This window comes from Prinia subflava, chromosome 17 (genome assembly GCF_021018805.1).
Source record: "Prinia subflava isolate CZ2003 ecotype Zambia chromosome 17, Cam_Psub_1.2, whole genome shotgun sequence".
In the NCBI taxonomy this organism is placed as follows: domain Eukaryota; kingdom Metazoa; phylum Chordata; class Aves; order Passeriformes; family Cisticolidae; genus Prinia; species Prinia subflava.
Window position 1 is genome coordinate 1,410,957 of NC_086263.1, and position 22,322 is coordinate 1,433,278.

Sequence of the window (22,322 nt, forward strand, 5' to 3'; positions counted from 1 at the left end):
GATTCTGTCACAGACCCTAGGTTACCCTTTTGGATTGCTGGTTTAACCATTCCTATCCCCAACATAGCTACTAAAACACTTCAAATGGTCGAACATGTCAAGTTGGGAGGGACCCACAGGAACCACTGCCTCTGGCTCCCTGCTCTTTAAAGAGACCAGTCTTCCCAATACAAAGTGTCCCAGGGGCTGGAAGACTCCTCCTCAGAAAGGGCTGAAGGCAGAGGAAAGAGTGGTAAAAATGATTTTTGGCAGCAGTACCTCTTCTGCCACCCTCCCTAGGCAGAGACGTGGGATGACATAGGTGGAAGCTAAGTTTTCACTGGAAGTCTGTCAGAACGGGTTGGGAGAAAGGATTTGGTAGAGTGGGAGAGGAGAACCACGTGTGCGTGAGGAGCTCAGCACGACTCTGCTACTTGCAGCAGCCTGCTCCAAAATCCCTGGGATCCACTGTCTCTCTCGTCACCCCAAAGCCCACACTGTCCTGCTGCCAGGTCTCAGTAAAAGGTGAGGAACGAGGTTGGAGATCCCCAGGATCCAGCAATAATGAACTCCCACATAAGGAGCACCTGGAATGACATGGACTAAGGAGACAGCAAAGGACAGAGGAGCTGAGACAATGCAGAATAAAGACATTTTTATGGAAGAGACAAAGCAGGTGCAGCTCTTGCCATGTTCACCCAAGGAGGAAATCGGCTCCTGGCCATCAGTGGTGCTTGTGGAGCTCATCTTTCAGGGGTGGCATGATCTCTCCAGTCTCTAAAATCCTGTCCCCCTGTGGGATGAGAGCATGGTGAGCATTTCCTGTGGCACCCAGACTCCCCCTGCCAAGCCCAGTCCTTCAGGGAACCTGCAACTGTCCCCACTGCTAGGCAGGACTCTCACCACAACTCACTCAGAACACTCTCATTCACCCAACACTCCCAGAATGCTGGAATAACATCACAGCAAAATTACACGGAGTCTGTACTTGCTTTACCCCTCGTTTTCGCTACACAACAGCGGCCACACATTTTGAGCCTGTTTTGTTTTAAAAATACTCATAGCACTGGATAACCCACTCCACCAGTGATCAGTGAGTCCAAACCCACAGCCTAGAGCCCATGGTGACCATGGAATCCCTCAAAAAATCTACCTGCTGCCCCAGTGCTGCTGGTTCCAGCTCCAGGCACAGTCTTGGCCTGCTGAGCTGACCTAACTGGACTGAAAAATTAGGCAGAAGACAGAGGCCAACAGCTTGAATTTAAGTGTGTTGCTTTGTGGTTGTTTGGGATGGAATATTTTATAATTTTATTTTAGATAGAGCAGAGTTAGGAGGTGTTATGCCAAAAATGGGCAGCAGTCAGAAAGGGCAGAGTTGACCTTCTGTAGGAATATTTGCCCTCTGACTTGTTACACCAAACAGTAACAGCTCAGAGCAGCCTGAAAACACGAAAGGCCAAACACTGTGACACTCTCTGCTACATGAAACTTTCCTCAAGTGAGGTGACACAGCCCTTTGGGGACACATGAGTGTGGGGGACCTTCAGGGACAACTGGAACCAAGCCAGAACCAGCATTCTCAGTGTTTGACAATGAGGAGAAGCAGAGCCACTCCTGTGTGATTCCATGTGCTAAAAATCACTGGGGCTTTGAACACACGTTCCCAAAGGGAATGTTTGTACTTTCCACCCAGGATGGGCAGCATCAGCCAGGTTCTGACAGCCAGGTGCTACAGAGGAGGTAACACTGAAACAGGGACTGAGGACAAGATGAAAGTGGCCAAACCCACTGTCCCTGTGCGCCCACAGGACACAGCACATCCCTTGGGAAAGTCATCACTAGACATTTCTCAGGTGCTGCACAAACCTCCCTGGAAATCCCTTCCCATCTGTGTGACACAGCTGGAAGGTAAAACAAGTGTTAAGAGACTTACTGGGAATATCCGTGGATTTGTCATAACCGCACCATGCGGCGATTTCTGGAAGCAGAGGGAGAAGAGAGGGAAAGGGTAAAGAGAACAGTGTTACTGAGAGGAGGTACAAAGGATTTTCAAAATGGGCACCATGACCCTTCCAGAATACAAACTGTGCTAAGCACAAGTCTTACTAAACCTTCCATTACTTAGAGAAGTACCTCAGGCTGCAACAGCCACACCTGCCAGGGAGGGCAGGGCTGGCCCTTTTCCCTCCGACACCAACAGCTGCCCTGGTTATTCCCGGGGCTGTTCCTGCAGGACAGGAACAATTCAGACACAACCTTTCTGCTCACATCACAGGAAAAGCTGGGCACTATCATAAATCATGGAATGGTTTTGGTTGGAAAGGACCTTAAGCCTTCCACCCCCTGCCATGTCCAGGGACACCTTCCACCATCCCAGGTTGATCCAAGCCCCGTCCAGCCTGGCCTTGGACACTGCCAGGGATCCAGGGGCAGCCACAGCTGCTCTGGGCACCCTGTCCCAAGGCCTGCCCACCCTCCCAGGGAATAATTCCTTCCCAATATCCCATCCATCCCTGCCCTCTGGCAGTGGGAAGCCATTCCCTGTGTCCTGTCCCTCCATCCCCTGACCCCAGTCCCTCTCCAGCTCTCCTGGAGCCCCTTTAGGCCCTGGCAGGGGCTCTGAGGTGTCACTGGAGCCTTCTCTTGTGCAGATAAGCACCCTCAGCTCTCCCAGCCTGGCCCCAGTGCAGAGGGGCTCCAGCCCTTGGAGCATTTCCGTGACCTCCCCTGGACTCTCTCCAGCAGGTCCAGGTCCTGCTGCTGTTGTCCCCAGGGGTAGAGCAGCTCTGCAGGTGGGGTCTCACATGGGTGATTCTTTGTGATGAAGTATCACGCAAAAATTATATATAAGTGCAACCCCACCAAGGAAACAAGTGGTGAACAGGCCACGGGGACCAACCTTCACCTACAACCGAATGTAAGCAGCACATTCACACAGCCGGTGTGGGATCACTCCTCGCACCATCCCCCTCGGCCCTGGGCGTTTACCAGCGTTCCCCCGCCCCTTCCCGGGCATTCCCTTTAAACCCCCTGCGCCCCGCACGCACCTGGACGTGGTACTTCAGGTAGTAGGTGAGGGCCCAGGCGGGGAGCAGCACCCGCAGCAAGACGAAGCGGCTGCCCTGGTAGACCTTGTGCACCTGCGGGCACAGGAACGGTCACGCTGGGGCAGCGGCCCAGGAAAGGCCGCACGGTGCCCGCGTCCCGCCGCTCACCTGCTGCCGCCAGGCATCCCCGGGCTGTAGGAAGCGCTCCCAGAAGGCGGCCACGGGCCCGAGCTTTCGCGGCGGCAGGACGGGCTCCCGCGGGCTCAGCTCCTGGTCCCGCAGCCAGCGGCGCCGCAGGGCGCGGAGCTGCTGCACCCGCAGCTTCTCATCCTCCAGGGGGCCGCTCATGGCGCCTCAGCCTGCCCGGGCCCGCTCGCTCCGGCTCGGCTCGGCCCGGCTCGGCTCGCTCCGGTCCCGTTCGGCTCGGCTCGCTCCGGTCCCGTTCGGCCCGCTCGGGCGCTGTGTCCTTCGCCGCGGCGCGGCAATGACGTCACGCGGCGCGCAGTTGTGACGCGTCCAGGCAAGGCCACCGCTGTGGCGGCTCTGCCGTGAGGGAAGCTCAGGGAACCGGGAGTGTCTGCGGAAAGAAACAGCTCAGGGCTGACTCAACTGCGGCCTCTTCCAGTGCCTGCAGGGAACGGGCGGGAAAGATGGAGCGAGTCTATTTGGAACAGCTTGGAGGGACAGGACACAGGGAATGGCTTCCCACGGCCAGAGGGCAGGGATGGATGGGATATTGGGAAGGAATTGTTCCCTGGGAGGGTGGGGAGGCCCTGGCACAGGGTGCCCAGAGCAGCTGTGGCTGCCCCTGGATCCCTGGCAGTGTCCAAGGCCAGGTTGGATGGGGCTTGGAGCAGCCTGGGCTAGTGGAAGGTGTCCCTGTTCCACCCGTGGCACGGTGTGGAATGGGATGGTCCCTGATCGCCCTTCCCAGCCAAACCATTCCGTGATCCCACTGATTCCATTATTGCAATATTCTGTGATCCTGTGTTTCCATGTTTCCAGTGATACCACGATTCCATAAATTTTATGATCCCAATGATTCACTGAAACAGTGATTCTATGTTCACCCGATCCCGGTGATTCTCTGATCACGGTGTTTGTTTTCCCGCTCCCAGCCTCCCGGCGCTGTCGCTGTCCGGGTCATTCCCGGCCCCGTCCGGCCTCAGCGGGGGCGTGGCGCCCCCTTCCGGCCTGGGCAGCTCGGTGGGGCGAGCCCGGCGTGTCCCGGGGCTGGCGGGTTCGAGCCCGGCCGTGTCCCGAGGGTGGCGGGTTCGAGCCCCGGCCGTGTCCCGGGGGTGCGCGGTTCGAGCCCGGCCGTGTCCCGGGGGTGGCGGGTTCGAGCCCGGCCGTGTCCCGGGGGTGCGCGGTTCGAGCCCGGCCATGTCCCGGGGGTGGCGGGTTCGAGCCCCGCTCTGGCGTTCCCTGCTTCGGGCCCCGTCGGGCGGTGCCGCTCCGCCCTCTGGGCGGCTCCTCCTCCGGGGCCTCGCGGCCTGCCGGGCCGGGCGCTGCGGGGCCATGGCCGAGCCGCGGCAGGAGCTGGCGCTGCGCTTCCAGCGCCGATTCCTGGCGGCGCGGCCGCTCCGCTCGCTGCCCTGGCCGGTACGGGGGGGGCAGGCGGGGGGGGGGAGGCGGTACCGCGGCGTTGTTTAGTCATTTATCCTGTTATAGGAACTCGAACAAAGCCTGCGGACTGCGCCGGACTCTGCGCTGCTGGCGGATATTCTGGACAAGGTGAGGGACAGCTCGGGGTCACCCCCATGCCACCAGCGAGCGGTGCCAGCGCGTGTCCCAAAGCCGCCGGAATTGCTCACAAATAGAGATCGGTGACTCGGCGTCGCAGTGTTTCTTTAGGCCCTGCAGAACTGCAGATTTCCTTCTCTGCCTGGTATTTGGGCGTTCTCAGATCAAAAGTGAGACCCGCGTGCCAGAGCACGGTTGTGGTGAATGGCACAGTCAGCGCAGCCGCTCCTGGATATTCGGGGATACAGGGAATAGTGGGGCCTAAACTGTCCCTGCAGATGGAGATCACAAATCAGGCAGCAAACCAAAACAGAAAGAAGATCAAAAGAAGGAGGAGAGTAAATTGGATTATTTCCATTCCATTTTCATCTTTACTCTATTGAAAAGTGAGATTTTTGTTGCCACAAAAAGTAAGAAATTTGTGGCCACAGATCTGTAAACTCACAAACCTGTCACAAATCATCCCATTTCAATTTCTGACTTAGCATCTCTTGTACAGACTAAATTCCAATGCATTTCATGGCACCCAGAGCCAATTAATGGTCCTTCTCTGGTCCTTAGTGCCTTTCCTAAACCCTGGGTAATTGGTTTCCATGGCTGTTCTCATTGTAGACAATTCTTCACCCTCTGTGTGTGAAATATCCCCCTTCAGCCAAGTACAGGAGATGCTTCCTGACTGAACTCATCAAAAAGGTACTTCTTGCTTTTCAGCTTGTTTTTCACTTGTTTTTTTCTCTTTTTTTCCTTGAAAATACCTCATGTAATAACAAACTACAAGATCCATTGTAAATACACTGTACTAAAATAGGGCTTAGAGTGCAATTGCTTTCTGTTTCATGAGAAGGTGATCCTCAGAGCTGCCCTGTTCTCCTCCCCACAGCTTGAATCCACAGCAGCTGAACCCTTGGATGAAGTGTACGAGGCACTGGCAGATGTTCTAAAAGAAGAAGAAGAATCTACTCACTGTTACAGAAACTACTTACTGGTAAAAACAGATACTGCACTGTTCTAAACCACATTTACTTACCCAAACTAAGCAATAATTAGCTTTAAAAACACCCACCCTGAAGCCTGGAGTGCTCCCTGCCTTTTTTAGGTGCTACAGTTGATTGTAAACTCCTAATCCATGGCCTGTATTGCTCCATCTTTGCCTTCCCTGTCGTGCAGCCCTCGGGGGACTGTGTGAGCGTCTCCGAGAGCACAGCGCTGGTCTCCGGGGGCACCACGGGGCTGCTCACGTGGGAGGCTGCCCTGCACCTGGCCCAGTGGGCCCTGCACAACCCCGGCGTGTTCAGGGACAGGTATGGCAGCAGCAGGGCTGCAGGGGCGGACAGAGGTGTTCATTCCTGTGGGATCACTGAAGGATTTGGCTGGGGAGGGATATCAGTCCATGGGCAGGGACACCTCCACCATCCCAGGCTGCTCCAAGCCCTGTCCAGCCTGGCCTTGGGCACTGCCAGGATCCAGGGACAGCCACAGCTGCTCTGGGCACCCTGTGCCAGGGCCTGCCCACCCTCCCAGGGAACAATCCCTTCCCAGTATCCACCCATCCCTGCCCTCTGGCAGTGGGAAGCCATTCCCCCTTGTCTTGGGACTGCAAAGTCCCTCTCCAGCTCTCCTGGAGCCCGTTTAGGCCCTGGATGGGGCTCTGAGGTTTCCTTGGAGCCTTCTCCTCTCCAGATGAGCACCCTCAGCTCTCCCAGCCTGGCTCCAGAGCAGAGGGGCTCCAGCCCTCTGATACTGTGAGCTACACAATTGTAATTCAATAACAGAAACATTTAATAACAGACTATACACCCAAAATAAGGGATATTACACCCTTTTTCTGCTGAATAATTGCTGCTGTTGGCTGTTCTCCCAAAGTTTAACCCAGGAGAGGACCTGTCAAGACATGGTTTAGGATTAAACTCTTGCACTGTGCAGTCTGACCCATTCTGTGAGGTCAGCTGTTCAGTAATTTAACTAACGACCTTCATTCCATGATGGGATTCACCACGGATTATCTATGGTAGATGATTAGTGTGCAGCTCTGATCAAATCATTTCTGCTTTATTTATAAGCAGTCAAGACAAGTAAGGACTTTTGAGAAAAATAATAATTAAGCTCACAGGGGAAAGAATGTGCAGCTCAGTGTCTGTTTCTCTCCATTAACTAAAATCTGGAGAGCCAGCTCAGGTGGAAGCAACTGTGCTGCAGATGGCTAAGGCCAGGGGGAAATGTGTCTCATCCCTGTGGTGGGAATGCTTTGTGCCTTAAAGAAATCAGCATTTCAGCTAATTAATTTTATGCTGACAATTCCACCCTTAGTTATTCCCAACTCTCCAGTTGCTTGGGGCAAAGGTTAGATTGTGGATGGTTCACTCAAAAATTAATTGTAATTATCTGGAACTAATTTTACCTTTAAATATATTTAGAATGTTTTGATTTCCAACTCAGTGTAGAGTTCTAATAGTACTTTTTACTCCATTACCCTCAGGACAATCCTGGAATTAGGGAGTGGGATTGGTTTCACTGGAATTGCCATCTGCAAGACCTGCCAACCCAGGACATTCATATTCAGTGACTGCCACCCCCGTGTTCTCAGGCAGCTGGGAGAGAACATCCGGCTCAACGGCTTCACCCCAGAGCCTGACGTCACCTGGAGCACCCAAACACAGCCCCAAGGACAGGAGGCGGAAGGAGAGAAGTGCCAAAACCCAAAAGTGATTGTTGCTGAGCTTGACTGGGGCTCAGTGACAGAAAAACAACTGCTGGGTCTCAGAGCTGACGTTGTCATTGCAGCAGGTACCACTCACCAGGAGCAGGGATGGGCAGGGCTCAGCAACCTCTTGAGGAATAACAGAATAACAACAACCAGCCACAGACTTTTTCTTGGACTTGTCTGTGTATAAAGTCTGAGGGAGTTTGATAAAAAATCCAGTCATGGAAAATCTAGTGACAGTAGGATGATAGCAGTGATACATGGTGAGAGCAGAATGTCTCAGCTGTAGATCTTACACCAGGGTTCTTGGTGTAAAACTTACAGGTGCTTTGGAGCTTTGCAAAGAAAAACCTGAGAATCCAGGTGCAAAAATGGCTTTGGCATCCAAGGTATCACAGGATGCAGTGAATGGGAATTCTGTGTAATGAAGTCACTGCATGGTACCCAATGGCAGTGTCACTGCTCAGTGCCCAAACCAGCCCCAGCTGGACTCTGAAGGCAAGAACTGAGGGGCACTGACACCTCTCTGCTATTTGCTGTTACCCAGTGCAGCAGGATGTGCCCTTAGCACACTGCAGCACGAGTTACTGCCGTGGTCCACACTCACCTGGACACCTCTGTGTGGGAAACAGCCCCCTCTGAGCATCAGCATTCCGCTCCCCGTGGTGTTCACTGCCCTCTCACCACCATTTCTGCTCTCCAGAATGGCTGGGAATGACTCCAGATGAAAACTTCTCTAAGTCCTTGGCCTCAGCCTCTAACCCACTCATTGCTAACAAGGCAGGTTTGTTTTGCCCAGGGCAACAGGAACGGAGCACCAACACTGAGTGGTTCTGCTGCCTCCCTTAGGATGGGCTTAAATAAAATATCTGACAATCCATTTACAAAAGGGAGCACTGATTTTTAGTGATGAGGGCATAGCCCATAAAATATCAATATTCTCCTGCACTGTGAAGATTGTATTTCTGCTTTGCAGTTTTTATTCTGGTCTTTGCTCAATTCTCAATAAATATTTAATGTTTCTTTTTTTTTTTTTTTTTTTTTTTTTTTTTTTTTTTTTTTTTTTTTTTGGTAGATGTGGTGTATGATCCTGAGATAATTTTAGCCCTCATTGGGATGCTACAGAAACTCTCCACCTCCAGAGGAGACAGGAAAGCTCCCGAGGTGTTCATTGCTTCCACAATCCGAAATCCAGACACGTATCAGCTGTTCCAGGATGAGCTGGGTGGGTGCCTGTTCCATCCACTGTTCAATAGTTTTGCCTTTTTGCCTCTTTCCCCATTACTTGTTCAGTGGTAGAGAGGAGCAGGAGCATTGTCAAAGAACAAGATCTTATCCTGGAGCTGGATTTAAGAGCAGTAGCTTTTGCACATGGATTTCATCAGGAGCTTGGATCTCACCTTTAGGTACATCCTGGCTATCACAGCTCACATCTGAGGGATGATTTGTAAGTCTGGTGCCAATAGGAAAGTAAAAAAAAGGTTTAAGCTTAAAGGAGGGAGCCACCAGTGCTGCACCATCACAGTGATAAACACCTGAGATGCAGCCTAAACCCTTTATCTTATCTTTCTGTTCTTGGAGGGTTAAAACTCCCAACTAGAGATTAAATAAAATAGGGATTTGGGGATTTTTCTTCATATACACTTCTAAAGCCTATCTTTTGCAGTCTCTTTGCTGTTCAGCTGGTGTTCACCAACTGGACCTGATGATCCTTTGTGGGTTCCTTCAAGTCAGGATACGCCGTGAAGTTCTGGTTAATTCACAAAGTGACACTGAGTGTTCAGAGAGGCATTAATGGGATTTTTAAGAAAACACTCCTAAGGATTTGCCTGTCAATGACAGCATGCTAAAGGTCTCTTCTTACAGAACTTGTCACACAACTTTTGCTCTTTATTTTATTCAGCATAAATATGATTCCCAGTGTTTCTCTTCACAGATAAAGCTGGGATCAGGTGGCAGATGATTCCAGCCCACAGCAGCTGTAATTTTCTCTATGATGTGCAGCCAGATGTGACTATTCTACAGCTATTTATATAGGCTTGGCAAACAGAACTGGAATTTTGAGACCAACAGGAGCTGTCTCAGCAGTAATAAGTTTATCCTGAATTCTGGAAACAAGGGGTTCTGAGGATACAACTGTACACATGGACATGTGGACACACATCCTTCCTTCCTTCCTGTAATTCCCTGCATGGATCCAAGCCTGCTGCTGCCCCTGGGGAGTGACTGAACCTCAAGCAACAGAAACAAAAAAGCCCCAATCACATTTTGTTTAGATTCTGTAGAATACAACAGAATTCAAGTGGGAGTTTTTTCCAAGTGTGTTGTGATTTGTAAGTATTGGAGGCAACCTGCAGGATCACAGGATGAGGATCTCACATGGACAAGGGAGCAAAATAATGTTTCAGATACTAATGTTTGATACTAAAACCAGCTGTAATTGTCTACTCTGGTCTTTTCTGTCTGTATATACTTGCAGTTTGGGTTAGCTTAAAACCCCCCAATAAAACAGTGACTAATTCCTGTCGTTGTGTCCCAGGGTGACTGCTGAAGAGCAGGTCCCAGACTCTGCTGTGAATCAGGTGCATCTTTACTCTGCAGCGATGCCAATTCTGAATTGATGTCTCTTTCTCTTACATAAGGCCTGCCAATTCCACAGTGGCTGCCGGGAATCCCTCCCCCAGGCTGGGCTGGGAATGAAAAAGGAATCACTCCCCATAGCAATGCCCCAGGTATCCTGCAAAGAGGAAGGACTGAGCTCCCCTGCTCTGAAACTTTCCTTCATCCATTAATCATTCTGATGGGCAGCATTGGCCCTGAAGCAGAAAAATCAAAGTGCTGCTCATTCTCCTCTTTTGACTTCCTTTTCTCTATTATAAACTACTTAGAAGGAAATGAAAAAACTTCAGCCTCCTCCTTCTGTAGCAATGGAGAGAAAACTGATGATACCTAACTGGAAACCTGAAGAATCTTCTTCAAGCTAAAGGAGACCAGGACTGTTGGGATCAAGCAGAAGTAACCCCAGTCCAGATTCTGGTTCCCTGCACCCAAAAAGAAAGAACTCAAAGGTGTTATTTCCAGAGTAAACTCAAACTGGCAGCACACACAGGAGCTCCTTTATCTCCCATTACACAAAATTCAAAGGTTCTGTACAGAGCTCATTTCAGATCCAAAAAGTTCTATTAGAGGAAGAGGAAACCTCTCTAAAGCCTTTAGCATTACTGTTTAATTAGAGAAGTGCCTGATTTACCTCCATGTGCACAGGAATGGCCAAACCCCTAGACAGGATTTTGACTGAGAACAGCGAAAAAACCCACCAAAAAATTGGTAAATCAATCTTTATGGATCATTCTTCAATCAACAAGCTGGAAGTCTGCCAAATTCCTGCAGTAAAGCAACCTGACTCTATTTTCACCCTTTCTCTTTTGACAAAGGCAGTCAGTCAATAGTTGCTCAGTCAGAGTTTGAAACTGCTGGTGCAGAACCCACTGTCCACCTCCCACCCTGAAGCAGGAGCTCCGAGGAGCAGTGAACAAGTCCAAACCAAGCACATTTACCAATGACTGACATTTGTTTTATCATCAAAAAGGTGATTAAAAAATCTTGTAAGTATTAGGCTTGCATGTGAATACTGAGCTTAATAAAAAGCTGAAGGCTATACCTGAGTAAGGACTCACAAAGCAAAGTGCCTTTTGACTAAGTTATACATACTTTTTTCATATATTTTGTGTTTATTTCTGCCTTTTCTGTTCATCTGTTCAAGAAGAGATGAATTTTATGTTCTTTCCCAAGATAAATGGGCACATTCACTTCAGAGTACAAGGAGAACACTCACTGCAGGCTCTGCTTTGCTCTAAGTGCTCAGTGGAGCTGTCACACACCAGTGCTGTGCTTCCACACTCCTGCACACACTGTCAAAAGGAAAAACAACTTGGAAACAAAATGGTTCTGTCCCAATAAAACCACACAGGAGGATACTCAGTGCTTGGGCAATTAACTGGCCAAGTTAATGAAGTTGAAATGAACTGACCAGCTGAAATGAAAGAACTCAAAAGCATCTGCCATATGCCAACATCCACACCCAAATACTAAAGTGCTGACTGTACAGGAGGTAAAGCTGGTAAGAGTTTCTGTATTCAATGATCTTCACAAAAAGGGATCTTCAAGCAGCACAGGTTCTCAGACAACAAACTGCCTCAGCACCTTCAGCACCTCTTATCAGGAAGCTTAAACTGTAAAGGAAGAGTGTGAGAGCCCCATTGCAAGACAAAGGATTTAGAAACTGTAAGTGCAGACAATACAAAGTGTTTATTTACTGTTTCCCAAATCTCTGCAGCTGCAGGAATGTGTCTGACACCCTCCTTCCCCCCAGTCATTCCTTGTTCCCCAGCAAGGGAAGGACAGTCTGGTCCCAGCTCTGGTCCCAGCGCAGCTGCCGGGACGCTCGCAGGTTCTCTCGGAAGCTGTGAAGTTTCCCTTCTAAGGTAGCAAAATCCAAGAAAAGCATCTGCAGTTTAAAAAGCAAAACCACAGAAAAATAACTATCATGTTCCATTTCAGGCTCATTCCAGCCTTCCCAGTGTTGATCCTCAACTACAGCTGCAGTTCTGGGGTCTGGCCCCACAAAGAGAACAAGGAGAATATCTGAAATGCTTTTGCCAGCATCAGGTTCACATTTAAACAAAGTGAGGCAAACAGTGCTCACCAGGCCAGGCAGCACCTTGTGAGAACGTAAAACACACGGGTGATGCTCAGGTCTGAAAAGGCTGCTCACACAGTGGGGTTATTTCTGGGGGGAAAGAAATCAGTCAGTCTTTACCTTCAGTTGTTCTGCGAGTTCCTTCGAGTCCCTGAATATCAGACCGTTCTCATTGTGTTTCACCAGTTCATGTAAACTGTGAAGAAAAAAGTCACAGGAGGAAAACTGAGGCAAAAAGCAGTGAGTGGGACATTTACAACATTGCACAGTGACATCCAAAGGGACCAAACCAGGATATCTGTATCATTATGGCCCCAGATGTCACAAGCTCCACACCTGACATAATGGAATTAAACAGGCAGTTTTTAACAGTTAAAGACTTTTTCTCCTTTTTATGTCAGACTAAATCTACCACAACTGTACCAAAGGGCCCTCATTCTGTCTTTGTGGCACTCATCTGGACATCCATTCAAAACCAGGGCAATGATCTACTTTAAAACTAGATTTTTTTTCCACAAGGAAAATCTGTCCATGGTCCATCATGAAATCTTCACAGAGAATTTATCTGCTTTTATAAAGCTACTGTTCTCCCAAAGCACCATCAATTCCAAGAATGCCCATGCATACATTCAGCCTTTCACTGAACAGATGTGTCTATGCAGAAGAAAGCTTTTTTTAAAATTAAATATATGAAAATGATGGAATAAGGAATTTTTTAAGGCAAGTGCTTGCATTAAATGCTCCCAATTTTGTAGAAACTAGTATTAACTTTTAAACTTAAAACAACCTTGATTTCTATCTTACTGAATTTTAAAAATGGTGTAATACAGGGATCTCATTGAATTCCTGCAGTAGTTAATAACTCTAGCTTTGTAAGAATATTCTTTTATGTGATTCCCTTGAGCTGTAACAGAATAAGCTCTTACCATTCAAAATGTATTGCACACACAGGTAAACAGCAGCCAAACATATCCACCACCTTCATGGGCAGATCCAAACCACTGGAGGATTTATGGAGACACACCCCCAGGTCTGCTGAGCCTGAAAAACCAACACCACTCAGTCTGAACTCTCTGAAAGCAGCTCCTCTGTCCCCCTGCAAACCTTTATTTCTGTGCTGCCCTGGATGGTGCAAGTGAAACTTTCAACTACTCAGACACAATTTCAAGCAATCAGGGGAAAAAATAAAGCACAGGGTGTTTTGGGACTCAAATTAATTATGTTTTAGAAAAGTACTAAGTGAGTGTATGCTAAATTAAAGGGGATTTTGAAGTTTTATGTATCTTAAAACAGCCTTTCTGCCTCTTAATCTGCTAAAACTGAGTAAGTAAAGGAAAATCCCATCACAGTCCAATCAGGATACACTGCACAGCTCACTAGTGACCTCTCCCAGTTGAAGTCAGCTCAAGCAGAGGAATTACAGTGTGATTTACAGACATTATGTTCATTATTTGGAAAGGACCAAATAAACAGTGTTTTCCAGCCACGTAAGTTGTCAGGCTCTAACCATGCAGAATGAAGAACACATTGAATATGTATTTTATAACTCTATTACTCCCACTTTATGCTGTTGCAATGAAGATGCTGAGGGAATAACATTCCAATTACATAATTTAGAATTTCAGCTACTTTTGGTTGCTCAACCAACGACTTTTTCATTTCATTTACTGGAGTGACCCTGAAAGTGAAGTAGAACATGCACAGGCCCCTGTATTCCAGCACAGCTGGAAGAAACAAAGAATGCAAAGAACAGGCTGAAAAAGCAACACAGCTGCTTCTTGGGAAAACAGGGAAAAGACAGCCAGAGGAATTCATCAGCTTTGCTGGAATGAGTCAAATCCACAAATATTCTGTCACTAACCAGCAACATTCCTGACTATATTCTCCCAGCTCCTGTGCAGTCAGCATCAGCCCCCTGTAACTGTGCTGCTTCCCACACATCCTCAAGCCTTTTCCATCATCCACTATTTACCAAGCAGAAGAGGATAATCCTCAGCTTCCAGCCACGGTGTACAGATCTGGATATGCTTAAAGTGCAGGTTTTGGATCAGTCCATTGTAGTAATCTTTTAGAGGTCCTTTACCTGTTTAAAACAAACAAATGTTTTACCAAGATGACTGAAAACAGTGTGGTCTGTGAAATACAAGCTCCTGTTGGATCAGGTGCACAAACAGGACACAACACTTGTGGCACCCCAAAAAGACATGAAAAATCTAAGTTCCCTCGGAAGCAATGTGCACCTGGACTCCTCTTACTCAGTATTTCAATGAGTTTTCCATCCATGTAGAATCACGGAGCTTTTAGGGTTGGAAAAGCCCTCTCAGATCAAGTCCAACTGTTCCCCAGCACTGCCGGGGCCACACTGACCCATGCCCCAGTGCCACATCCACATAGCTTCAAATTCCCCCGGGTATGGGGACTCCACCAGTGCCCTGGGCATTGTGCCAACCCAGACCACCCTTTCCATGAAAGTATTCTCCCAACATCCAGTCCAAACCTCCCCTGGCATAGCTTGAGGCTGCTTCCTCTGACACTGCTTTTGCAGCACCATCTCAGCATTGCCCTTAGATTGTTTTTCATGCAGAGCTGGAGCAGACAGGGAGGCTCTTTAAAGATGTGCCATGACTGGTGCATGGTACAATAACTGAGCTATAAATCGCTGTCCTTATAACCAGACACAAAGGCAACAGTCCCTCCTCTCTCCCACCAGCCACAGAAGAGTCAGCACAGAACAAAAGTGACAACTAGAAGTTCTGTTAGCACTGAAAGAATTGTAGCACAAACATTCTTACCTGTTATCACACACACTAAAGCTGGAAGCTTGGCTCCCTCCTTGATAAACCTCTCATAATCTGCAGAAGATAAAACACTGGTCAGAGCTGACAAATCTCAGGGTGCTTGGTTGAAGAGTGCATAATTATTGAGCTTCCCACTACAAGCAATTTCCTTACAAGCATGTATTAGCAACACAGCAGTAAATTCAGCAATGTTAACATTTAAAGACTTCTACAGAAATAAATCAGGCTGTTTATGCATGAAACATTTCCTCAACTGCTCCCCAATCAGTTGCTTCAATAGATCAATTTAGAATTGCAGCTGCAAAGTCTACAAGATAAGACAATGTATTCCCTCCCTTCTCACTAGCAGATACCGGTGGAGAGAAGGTGTAATAGCTCAGAAAATAAAACTGCAGTTTAAGAGTCAGTTAGAGATTTAATTCTCTCTGACAACTCCTCTAATTGAATTCAGAGGTTGCACTGCTGTATTTCAATTACTAATTGAAATTGGTGCTAATTAACCAAATACAACTGCATTTTCACCCGAGTATAGATGCACTGCTCTTCAGCAAAACCTTCTTAAGTGTTCAGACCTCTTTGAAAAAGTGAGATCAATTCCTTCATACCAACCTTCTAGAGCTTTTAAAAGGACTGAGAAGTCTTCATCCTCTGAAAGAGAAGGCTTTATTAGTGACACTCATACTTCTACCATTTTTAATTTGTCTTTAAATAACAGTTGAAATTTTCCTCACCTTCACCTACACAATTTAAATACAGACCATCTACTGAAAGGTTAAGTACATAGTCTGTACTTAAAGATTACTATTTACTAAAATGTGCTATTAAAAATCCCCTAGTTTATTTTCATAAATAAAAGTGCATAACCATGCACAGTGTTTATTTATTTCCCTTGTTGGCAACATGAAGACAAACCAGCTACAAATACTGTACATCTTCAAAGCTGTGAAGTTAAAATTTTCTAGTTTCTAAAACTGAGAATTAAGTGTAAAAACCGTCCTGATTATTCAAAGATAAAGACAATCCTGCCTATGGTCATTGGCAATGGATTTGTTTCCAGTCTCTGTTCCCTTCCTTATACAGAGGGGAAAATGTACATAATTATGTTATAAACATCATCAGAAATCCTGGAATCACAAATTGGTTTGGATTGGATGGGACCTTTAAAGCTCATCTCATCCCAGCACCCTGCCAAGGGCAGACACACCTTCAAGTGCAGAGGGCTCAGTAAGGAGTAAATATTTGAGTATTTTAATCTGTTTTACACCACCATGCAAGACAGTATGTCTAGAACGAAAGCTAAAAAAAAGAGTAGGAAACCCTTTGTAATTATTCTTAAAGTTGAGCTCTATAATTAAAACATAACTTCTAAAAATTCATTCATTTGTAGCATTATGTAAGTTACACAACATTTGGTTGCATTATATACACCTTGTCTTCAAATTCTCCCAGGAAAACAAAGCACAAACAACTTCAGGTGTGAGAAAGTACAAACAGCCCTATTTTATATGAAAAATAAAAGTGATTCCCAACCTGTCCAGCTGGTGCTGCTGATGAGAAGGGCTGGCCGGCCCCTGCTCTTCACCACGTTCCCACTTGTGCCATCCCTCTCTGTGAAGGCCGATCTGTCAGCACTGGGACTGCCAGCTCTGTACTATGGAAACAAAATTCCTGAGAATGGGCTACACACACAGCCAGCAACAGCGGGGAACACGCTGCTTAACTGGCACGAGTTTCCACAATTTTGGCATCAGATTTGCTGCTCAACTTGTCTAGAAACAGAATCATTATACTACAAAAATACCAGGACAGGGCAGGCCATTTTCCCCTCTTTCCTTCTGCTACAGGCACAACTCCACTTTCCAGCCAAATGTTTTCTTTCACAAGTTGAGCAGAGTCAGCCTCCCTTTCCACAGTGTCTCACACTTAGCACAGCATGGAGGCCAACAGCACATTTCTTCAACTAAACTCAGAACCTACATATTCTGAGCTGGGCATTTCCAAAAAATCCCCACCCTGCACTGTGGATTTCACTTCTTTTTCAAGCCTTAGTTTAGTGAAGTGAACTCCCTGGTACATCTGCTCCAGGTGACATCCTGCACAGCCAGAGGGGAGTGTTTGACACTTGGACCAAGCTCCTGAAGACTCTCCACAGTAATTAAGGAAGGGATGCTATTAAGGAAGCATCCAGCCACTGCAGTGTGGGTCAGTGGGAAGCAGACAACTGCAGAGCTCCACCCTAAACACTCATCACAGATTGCCTCAGAGCTTATGCCAACATCTTTAAAAACAAAACACTTCTACTACTTGTATTACCACAGCTCACTCTTTTCACTTCTTCTGGCCTCTCCTAGTGACAATTAAGGCAACTCACTGCCCTTGTGCCTGTGGGGTCAGAAGACCCCACACAAGTATTTCTGATAACTTAAGTGCCACAACTGCAAGTCCCGTGGTTCAGGACTGTAGGGGCAGCTGCACTTGCACATACCGTGGTTTGAAAGGCTCGTAGTCCTTGGCAAGTTTCATGTACAAGTTGTGTTGGAGGTCTAATGGTGTTTCCTTAAAATAAGATGCTGGTTTGTCATACAACGTGACAGCCCTGGGAGAAAACAAAGGTGCAGCTTAAATAAGACACAGATGTAACAACATGCACATGGGCCAGTGGCAGGCTGCAACAATGTAATCACAAAGAAATTAATTACATCAACACAGCAAAGTAATTAATCTTTTGACTCTTACAACTTCCTGGATTCCTGAATTTTGCTGGACCACACCAAGGTGGACACAAGTAACAAAGAACCCCTTTCTTGTGTGCTTATTCTAGGGGTGAAATGCACCTGTAAAAACTGCAGACATCACTCTCCTGATGTTCAAACTTATTCCATAATGCCCCTAAGCAACTCCCATCTTGAAGCCCTCAATTCAAGCTGGCAGGCCAGAGGAATTGTTCAAATCCCAGTGGTATCTGTCCCACTCTGACTCCTCAGGCAACCTGCAGCAAACTTCCATGGCTCCTGGGCTGCCACCTCAGTCAATGGGCTGTTAGTTTGGAAGGATAATGAAGATTCCTGAATGCACACACGGCACTGCCCCATCAGAAAACTGAGCTGATGTGTTTCAGTGGTGATGGATGAGCTCAGGAGAGCTGCTTTTGGAAGATCCCTCTGAATCCTCAGGGATCTGTCCTTTCATTTACTTAGCACACACACACTAAACTGTCTGAGACTTACTTTATCTTGAAATTCACCCAGAGATCTTTTTTCATGGCATCAGTGACACACAGGTTAAAGTCAGACAAGCGCCCAAAAAGCTTTTCATACCTGACAAAAATAAAATGTCAGTCAGAAGCCACAGGTAGGCAATTGCAGAAACTGTCTCCAATGCCCACGTTTGATGAAAGCCAAACAAACCCAAAGAAACCAAACTGCCCCCAGAATAGAAATCTGATTGCCAATTTTTGATGAAATCCTGTTCTCCAAAGCCTTTAAAGCCTTTAACTACACATAACCAATTATATCCAGCAAGGAGCTATTCAAAGAAGAGATGGAGTGTAAAGCAGCATTAGAGAATAAAAACCCAGGAAATATAAAGAAATTCTAGTAACATTGGCATTTGTATGTAAAAGCAACTTGCTACTTCCTGCAAGCCCCCTCCCACGTGTTCAACAAACCGGCTGCAGAACAGAAACCAGTTTTACACAGCAAAGCCCAGAAACCTCTCCCTGTGCCAATTATATTCTCCCCACTGGCCTCCACTCTGAATTGCACCAAGGCACATCATTTATAAAGAGCAGAAATGACTGTACAAACCATTTTGCAATGAGGACCAGTGGGTGGCTCCTCCCGTGACTCAGGCCCATGATGGTGTATCCATAGTTGTGCCAATCAATGATGAGTTTGCTGCCCCACCACAGCCCTGCCACCCAGGCAACAGCTATACTGGGTAAGCCTGGGGGATTCTGCTCAAAAACAAAACCAAAATAGCACAAAACTGTGACCAAGTGACAAACACAAAACAACTACCAGGAACAAAAAGTCAAACTGAAATTGCATCACCTTAAAGGAGCTTCATGAACAGAGAATGTTTGTGTTCACTTATGAACACTGGCAAGTACTTCAAATTTAACCCTTGGATCAAGATCAAAATCCCCTCCAATAAACACACCAACATTTCCAGTAAGATTTATTCTTTACTACTACTACCCATGGCAATGAAGTTTGAAAGCACAACTAACGGGAAGAGAAAACTTGACTTGTTAACAGACAAATCAAAGTTTAGAGCCAGAAAATACCTGGATACAGGTTTACACCACTGATGAGGCCAGTTCAGCTGTGAAATAATTAGAACAATGTCTGAGACAACTAAAAATGCCCTGTAATACAGCACTATTTATTTTTACTGAAATTAGTCCCAACACAAAACACACCTGAAGAAGAATATAGGATGGCTGATCTATCCTCAGCAATGTGTACAGTAACTGCACTGACTGCACGAGCACCTTTAGGACATACTGGAAAAGCTTTGGACCCACTGCAAAGTGACAGAAAAACAGGGAAGAATATTAGAGCTCTCCCCACAGAAATATGAACACCAGAACCAGCCAGCTCTGCAGAGACAAGGTGAAAATAACACAAAAATGGACACCTGTGCAATAACTTCACCAATGACCTGGGCAAGTGATTGAGTGCACCCTCAGCAAGTCTGAAGATGGCACCAAGCTGGGTGAGAGTGTCAATCTGCTTGACGGTAGGAAGGCTCTGCAGAGGGATCTGGACAGGCTGGGTCACTCCAAGGCTGACACTGAGGGACTGGATCATGTCCAGAGAAGGGAACAGAGCTGGGGAAGGGGCTGGAGCACCAGGAGGGGCTGAGGGAGCTGGAAAGGGGCTCAGCCTGGAGAAAAGGAGGCTCAGGGGGGCCCTTCTGGCTCTGCACAACTCCTAACAGGAGGGGACAGCCGGGGGGGGGGGGTCACGGCTCTGCTCCCAGGGAACAGGGACAGGAGGAGAGGAGATGGCCTCAAGCTGTACCAGGGGAGGTTTAGGGTGGATATTGTGAAAAAATCTTCATAGAAATGGTGGTCAGGCACTGGCAGAGCTGCACAGGGCACTGGTGGAGTCACCACCCCTGGAGAGATTTAAAAGTGGATGTGGCACCTGGGGCATGGGTCAGTGGTGGCCTTAGCAGTTCTGGGGGAATGTTTTAACTCAATGTTCTTTGAGGGCTTTTCCAACCTGTGTGACTTTATTTTATGAATACTATAGAGCTATGTAAATTCTCATCCTATATTTTGTATGGAAAGAAATCCTACACTCATTGAATAGTTTGGGTTGGAAGGGACCTTAAAGCTCATCTCATTCCATCCCCTGCCATGGGCAGAGACACCTCCCACTGTCCCAGGCTGCTCCAAGCCCTGTCCAGCCCGGCCTCGGGCACTTCCAGGGATCCAGGGGCAGCCACAGCTGCTCTGGGCAACAGGGGTAAACACAAGGTGGGGAGGAAGAGGTAGAATGAAAATAATTTCCATATTTCACTCTGCATTTGAACAGCACCAATGTACCGGCAGGTGTTTGATTCCGGCTTAATTAAAAAGCGGCTCCTGTTTAACAGAGAAAGGAAGACAAGAGTGCGGGGCTGTGCGTGCGGCGCGGCTGGACCCGCACACGCTGCGGGCTCTTCATCGTCCCACCTATCCCCGCTCCCTCCGCGGCCCGGCCCGCCCCGCACGCACCTCGCAGCCCGCGCAGCTCCGCCACGGGCACCAGCCGGATGTTCTCGCTGCTCAGCACGTCCCGGTGCGGCCGGGTCTCTGCGAGAGGAGAGCCCGGTCAGCGGCGCGGCCGCCCCGCCCCGCCCGGCCCCGGGCCCCCCGGCCGCCCCTCACTCACGGAGGTAGCCCAGCAGAGCGACCTCGCGCCCGTGCCGGGCCAGCGCCAGCGCGTGGTACTGCATCCGCGGGCTGCGGCCCAGGTCCCCCAGCACGGCCACGCACACCCGGCCCGCGCCGCCCGCCCGCCGCCGCCGCCGCCACAGCAGCAGAAAGAGCAGAGCCGCCACAGCGCCCGTCACCGCCGGCCACGGCCCCGGCCACAACCACGGCCCCGGGGCCGCCATCTTGGACGCCGGCGAGGCGGGAAAGGCGCGGCGCGCGCGCCCCCTGGCGGCGCGGAGGGGCCGCGCTCTGAGGGGACCCCGGACAGGCGGCGGGAGCGGGGCAATTACCGAGAGAATGGCTAATTAATTACAGCAATAGCGACGGGTTAATTGATTACAGCGGCACTGGACACTCGTCCGCAGTGTGGGGTTCTCTGGTAAATTTTAGAGTATCAGGGGTGTCAGGGGTGATTTCAGTGCAGCCCCATTACCATCCATTGCCTGTGCTTTTAGTTCGAATTCAGGTAAATTCTAACTGTATCTTCTCTGGATCTGAGTTAATACTCCGCATATTTCTGTGCTGCCCCTCAGTTTATTGTCTCAATCCCTGATCCTACTAGGTACTAAATCCCTTCAACATCTGCATCCCACTGGTTTCTCATATGTGTACCTAATAAACAATTTCCATCTGTTTGTTTTTAGCTTGCTGATCCCCGTTTTCTGGTGGAAATACAGAACAAACAGAAGCCTGCTGACAGAAACATTTGCCACGTTATCTTGGCACCATGGCGGTGACTGAACACCACGTTGAAAAAATCATTAAGTTGTACAAATGTTTAAAACTACGTCCTTGTTCTGGCCAAGAACCCAATAGGAGGTGTCACACAATGCAGAGAACAAATGGTATTTTTTCCCTACAAACAGGGATAAAGACACAAATGAAAGACGTTGGTGACAGGGACAGGACCCAAGGGAACGGCTGGAGCTGTGCCAGGGGAGGGTCAGGCTGGATATCAAGGAAAGGCTCATTCCCCAGAGGTGCTGGCACTGCCCAGGCTCCCCAGGGAATGGGCACAGCCCCGAGGCTGCCAGAGCTCCAGGAGTGTTTGGACAGCGCTGCCAGGGATGCTCAGGGTGGGATTGTTGGGGGGTCTGTGCAGGGACAGGGGCTGGATGATCCTGGTGGGACTCTTCCCAAGCAGGAAATTTCACAATTCCATGATTCTCTCTGCAGACCCTCGTGGTCTCCCATCTGAATGAACAGTATCCTGCTATTCCAGTTATGTTTCTTTGCCCCCTATGACAAAGCCAGATGTCAGATGTTGCATTTCCAGTGTAACCCTCCATATTGCCAAACAAGTGGGTGGTAACAATTAAACCATTGTTCCCTTTTAAAACATATAACTAATTAGGAGTGTGGGCAGACTGGTTCCACAACAAAATAAGGCCTGGAATGTTTGCTTAAAGATTCTGCTCAAAATGCA

At 48.2% G+C, this 22,322-nt stretch overlaps 3 protein-coding genes across 3 annotated transcripts; 1 reads left to right on the forward strand and 2 right to left on the reverse strand.

The window, feature by feature from the left end:
* Nucleotides 1-619: 619 nt before the first annotated feature.
* NDUFB6 (NADH:ubiquinone oxidoreductase subunit B6) lies at nt 620-3,502 on the reverse strand. The gene is made up of 4 exons (XM_063414488.1): nt 3,195-3,502; nt 3,027-3,119; nt 1,913-1,957; nt 620-772 (listed from the first exon to the last, which is right to left on the reverse strand). The coding sequence occupies exons 1-4, from the start codon at nt 3,372-3,374 to the stop codon at nt 704-706; spliced, it is 387 nt and encodes a 128-aa protein (XP_063270558.1). The 5' UTR covers nt 3,375-3,502; the 3' UTR covers nt 620-703.
* An 892-nt stretch (nt 3,503-4,394) lies between these two features.
* EEF2KMT (eukaryotic elongation factor 2 lysine methyltransferase) lies at nt 4,395-9,993 on the forward strand. Its single transcript, XM_063414487.1, has 8 exons — nt 4,395-4,628; nt 4,698-4,760; nt 5,382-5,462; nt 5,650-5,754; nt 5,937-6,070; nt 7,246-7,553; nt 8,546-8,695; nt 9,407-9,993. The coding sequence occupies exons 1-8, from the start codon at nt 4,410-4,412 to the stop codon at nt 9,505-9,507; spliced, it is 1,161 nt and encodes a 386-aa protein (XP_063270557.1). The 5' UTR covers nt 4,395-4,409; the 3' UTR covers nt 9,508-9,993.
* Nucleotides 9,674-21,483, reverse strand: ALG1 (ALG1 chitobiosyldiphosphodolichol beta-mannosyltransferase). Its single transcript, XM_063414485.1, has 13 exons — nt 20,853-21,483; nt 20,696-20,773; nt 19,391-19,494; nt 18,774-18,922; nt 18,195-18,284; nt 17,453-17,563; nt 16,498-16,613; nt 15,577-15,615; nt 14,962-15,021; nt 14,142-14,252; nt 13,096-13,210; nt 12,290-12,365; nt 9,674-11,977 (listed from the first exon to the last, which is right to left on the reverse strand). Exons 1-13 carry the CDS (start codon nt 21,076-21,078, stop codon nt 11,843-11,845), a joined length of 1,410 nt encoding a protein of 469 aa, XP_063270555.1. The 5' UTR covers nt 21,079-21,483; the 3' UTR covers nt 9,674-11,842.
* Nucleotides 21,484-22,322: the final 839 nt, after the last annotated feature.

What these genes read in the sequence shown, in the direction of transcription:
- NDUFB6 (XM_063414488.1), bottom strand. Translation starts at nt 3,374, where the DNA reads ATGAGCGGCCCCCTGGAGGATGAGAAGCTGCGGGTGCAGCAGCTCCGC. An exon ending in ACCTGAAGTACCACGTCCAG is followed by an intron (nt 1,958 to 3,026) that starts GTGCGTGCGGGG and finishes CTCTGCTTCCAG; the next exon opens with AAATCGCCGCATGGTGCGGT. An exon ending in CAAATCCACGGATATTCCCA is followed by an intron (nt 773 to 1,912) that starts GTAAGTCTCTTA and finishes CTCATCCCACAG; the next exon opens with GGGGACAGGATTTTAGAGAC.
- EEF2KMT (XM_063414487.1), top strand. Translation starts at nt 4,410, where the DNA reads ATGTCCCGGGGGTGGCGGGTTCGAGCCCCGCTCTGGCGTTCCCTGCTT. An exon ending in TGGCGGATATTCTGGACAAG is followed by an intron (nt 4,761 to 5,381) that starts GTGAGGGACAGC and finishes TTCTCATTGTAG; the next exon opens with ACAATTCTTCACCCTCTGTG. An exon ending in CCCGGCGTGTTCAGGGACAG is followed by an intron (nt 6,071 to 7,245) that starts GTATGGCAGCAG and finishes CATTACCCTCAG; the next exon opens with GACAATCCTGGAATTAGGGA.
- ALG1 (XM_063414485.1), bottom strand. Translation starts at nt 21,078, where the DNA reads ATGGCGGCCCCGGGGCCGTGGTTGTGGCCGGGGCCGTGGCCGGCGGTG. An exon ending in CAGCAGCACCAGCTGGACAG is followed by an intron (nt 15,616 to 16,497) that starts GTTGGGAATCAC and finishes CTTCTCTTTCAG; the next exon opens with AGGATGAAGACTTCTCAGTC. An exon ending in TTTAGTGTGTGTGATAACAG is followed by an intron (nt 14,253 to 14,961) that starts GTAAGAATGTTT and finishes TGTTTTAAACAG; the next exon opens with GTAAAGGACCTCTAAAAGAT.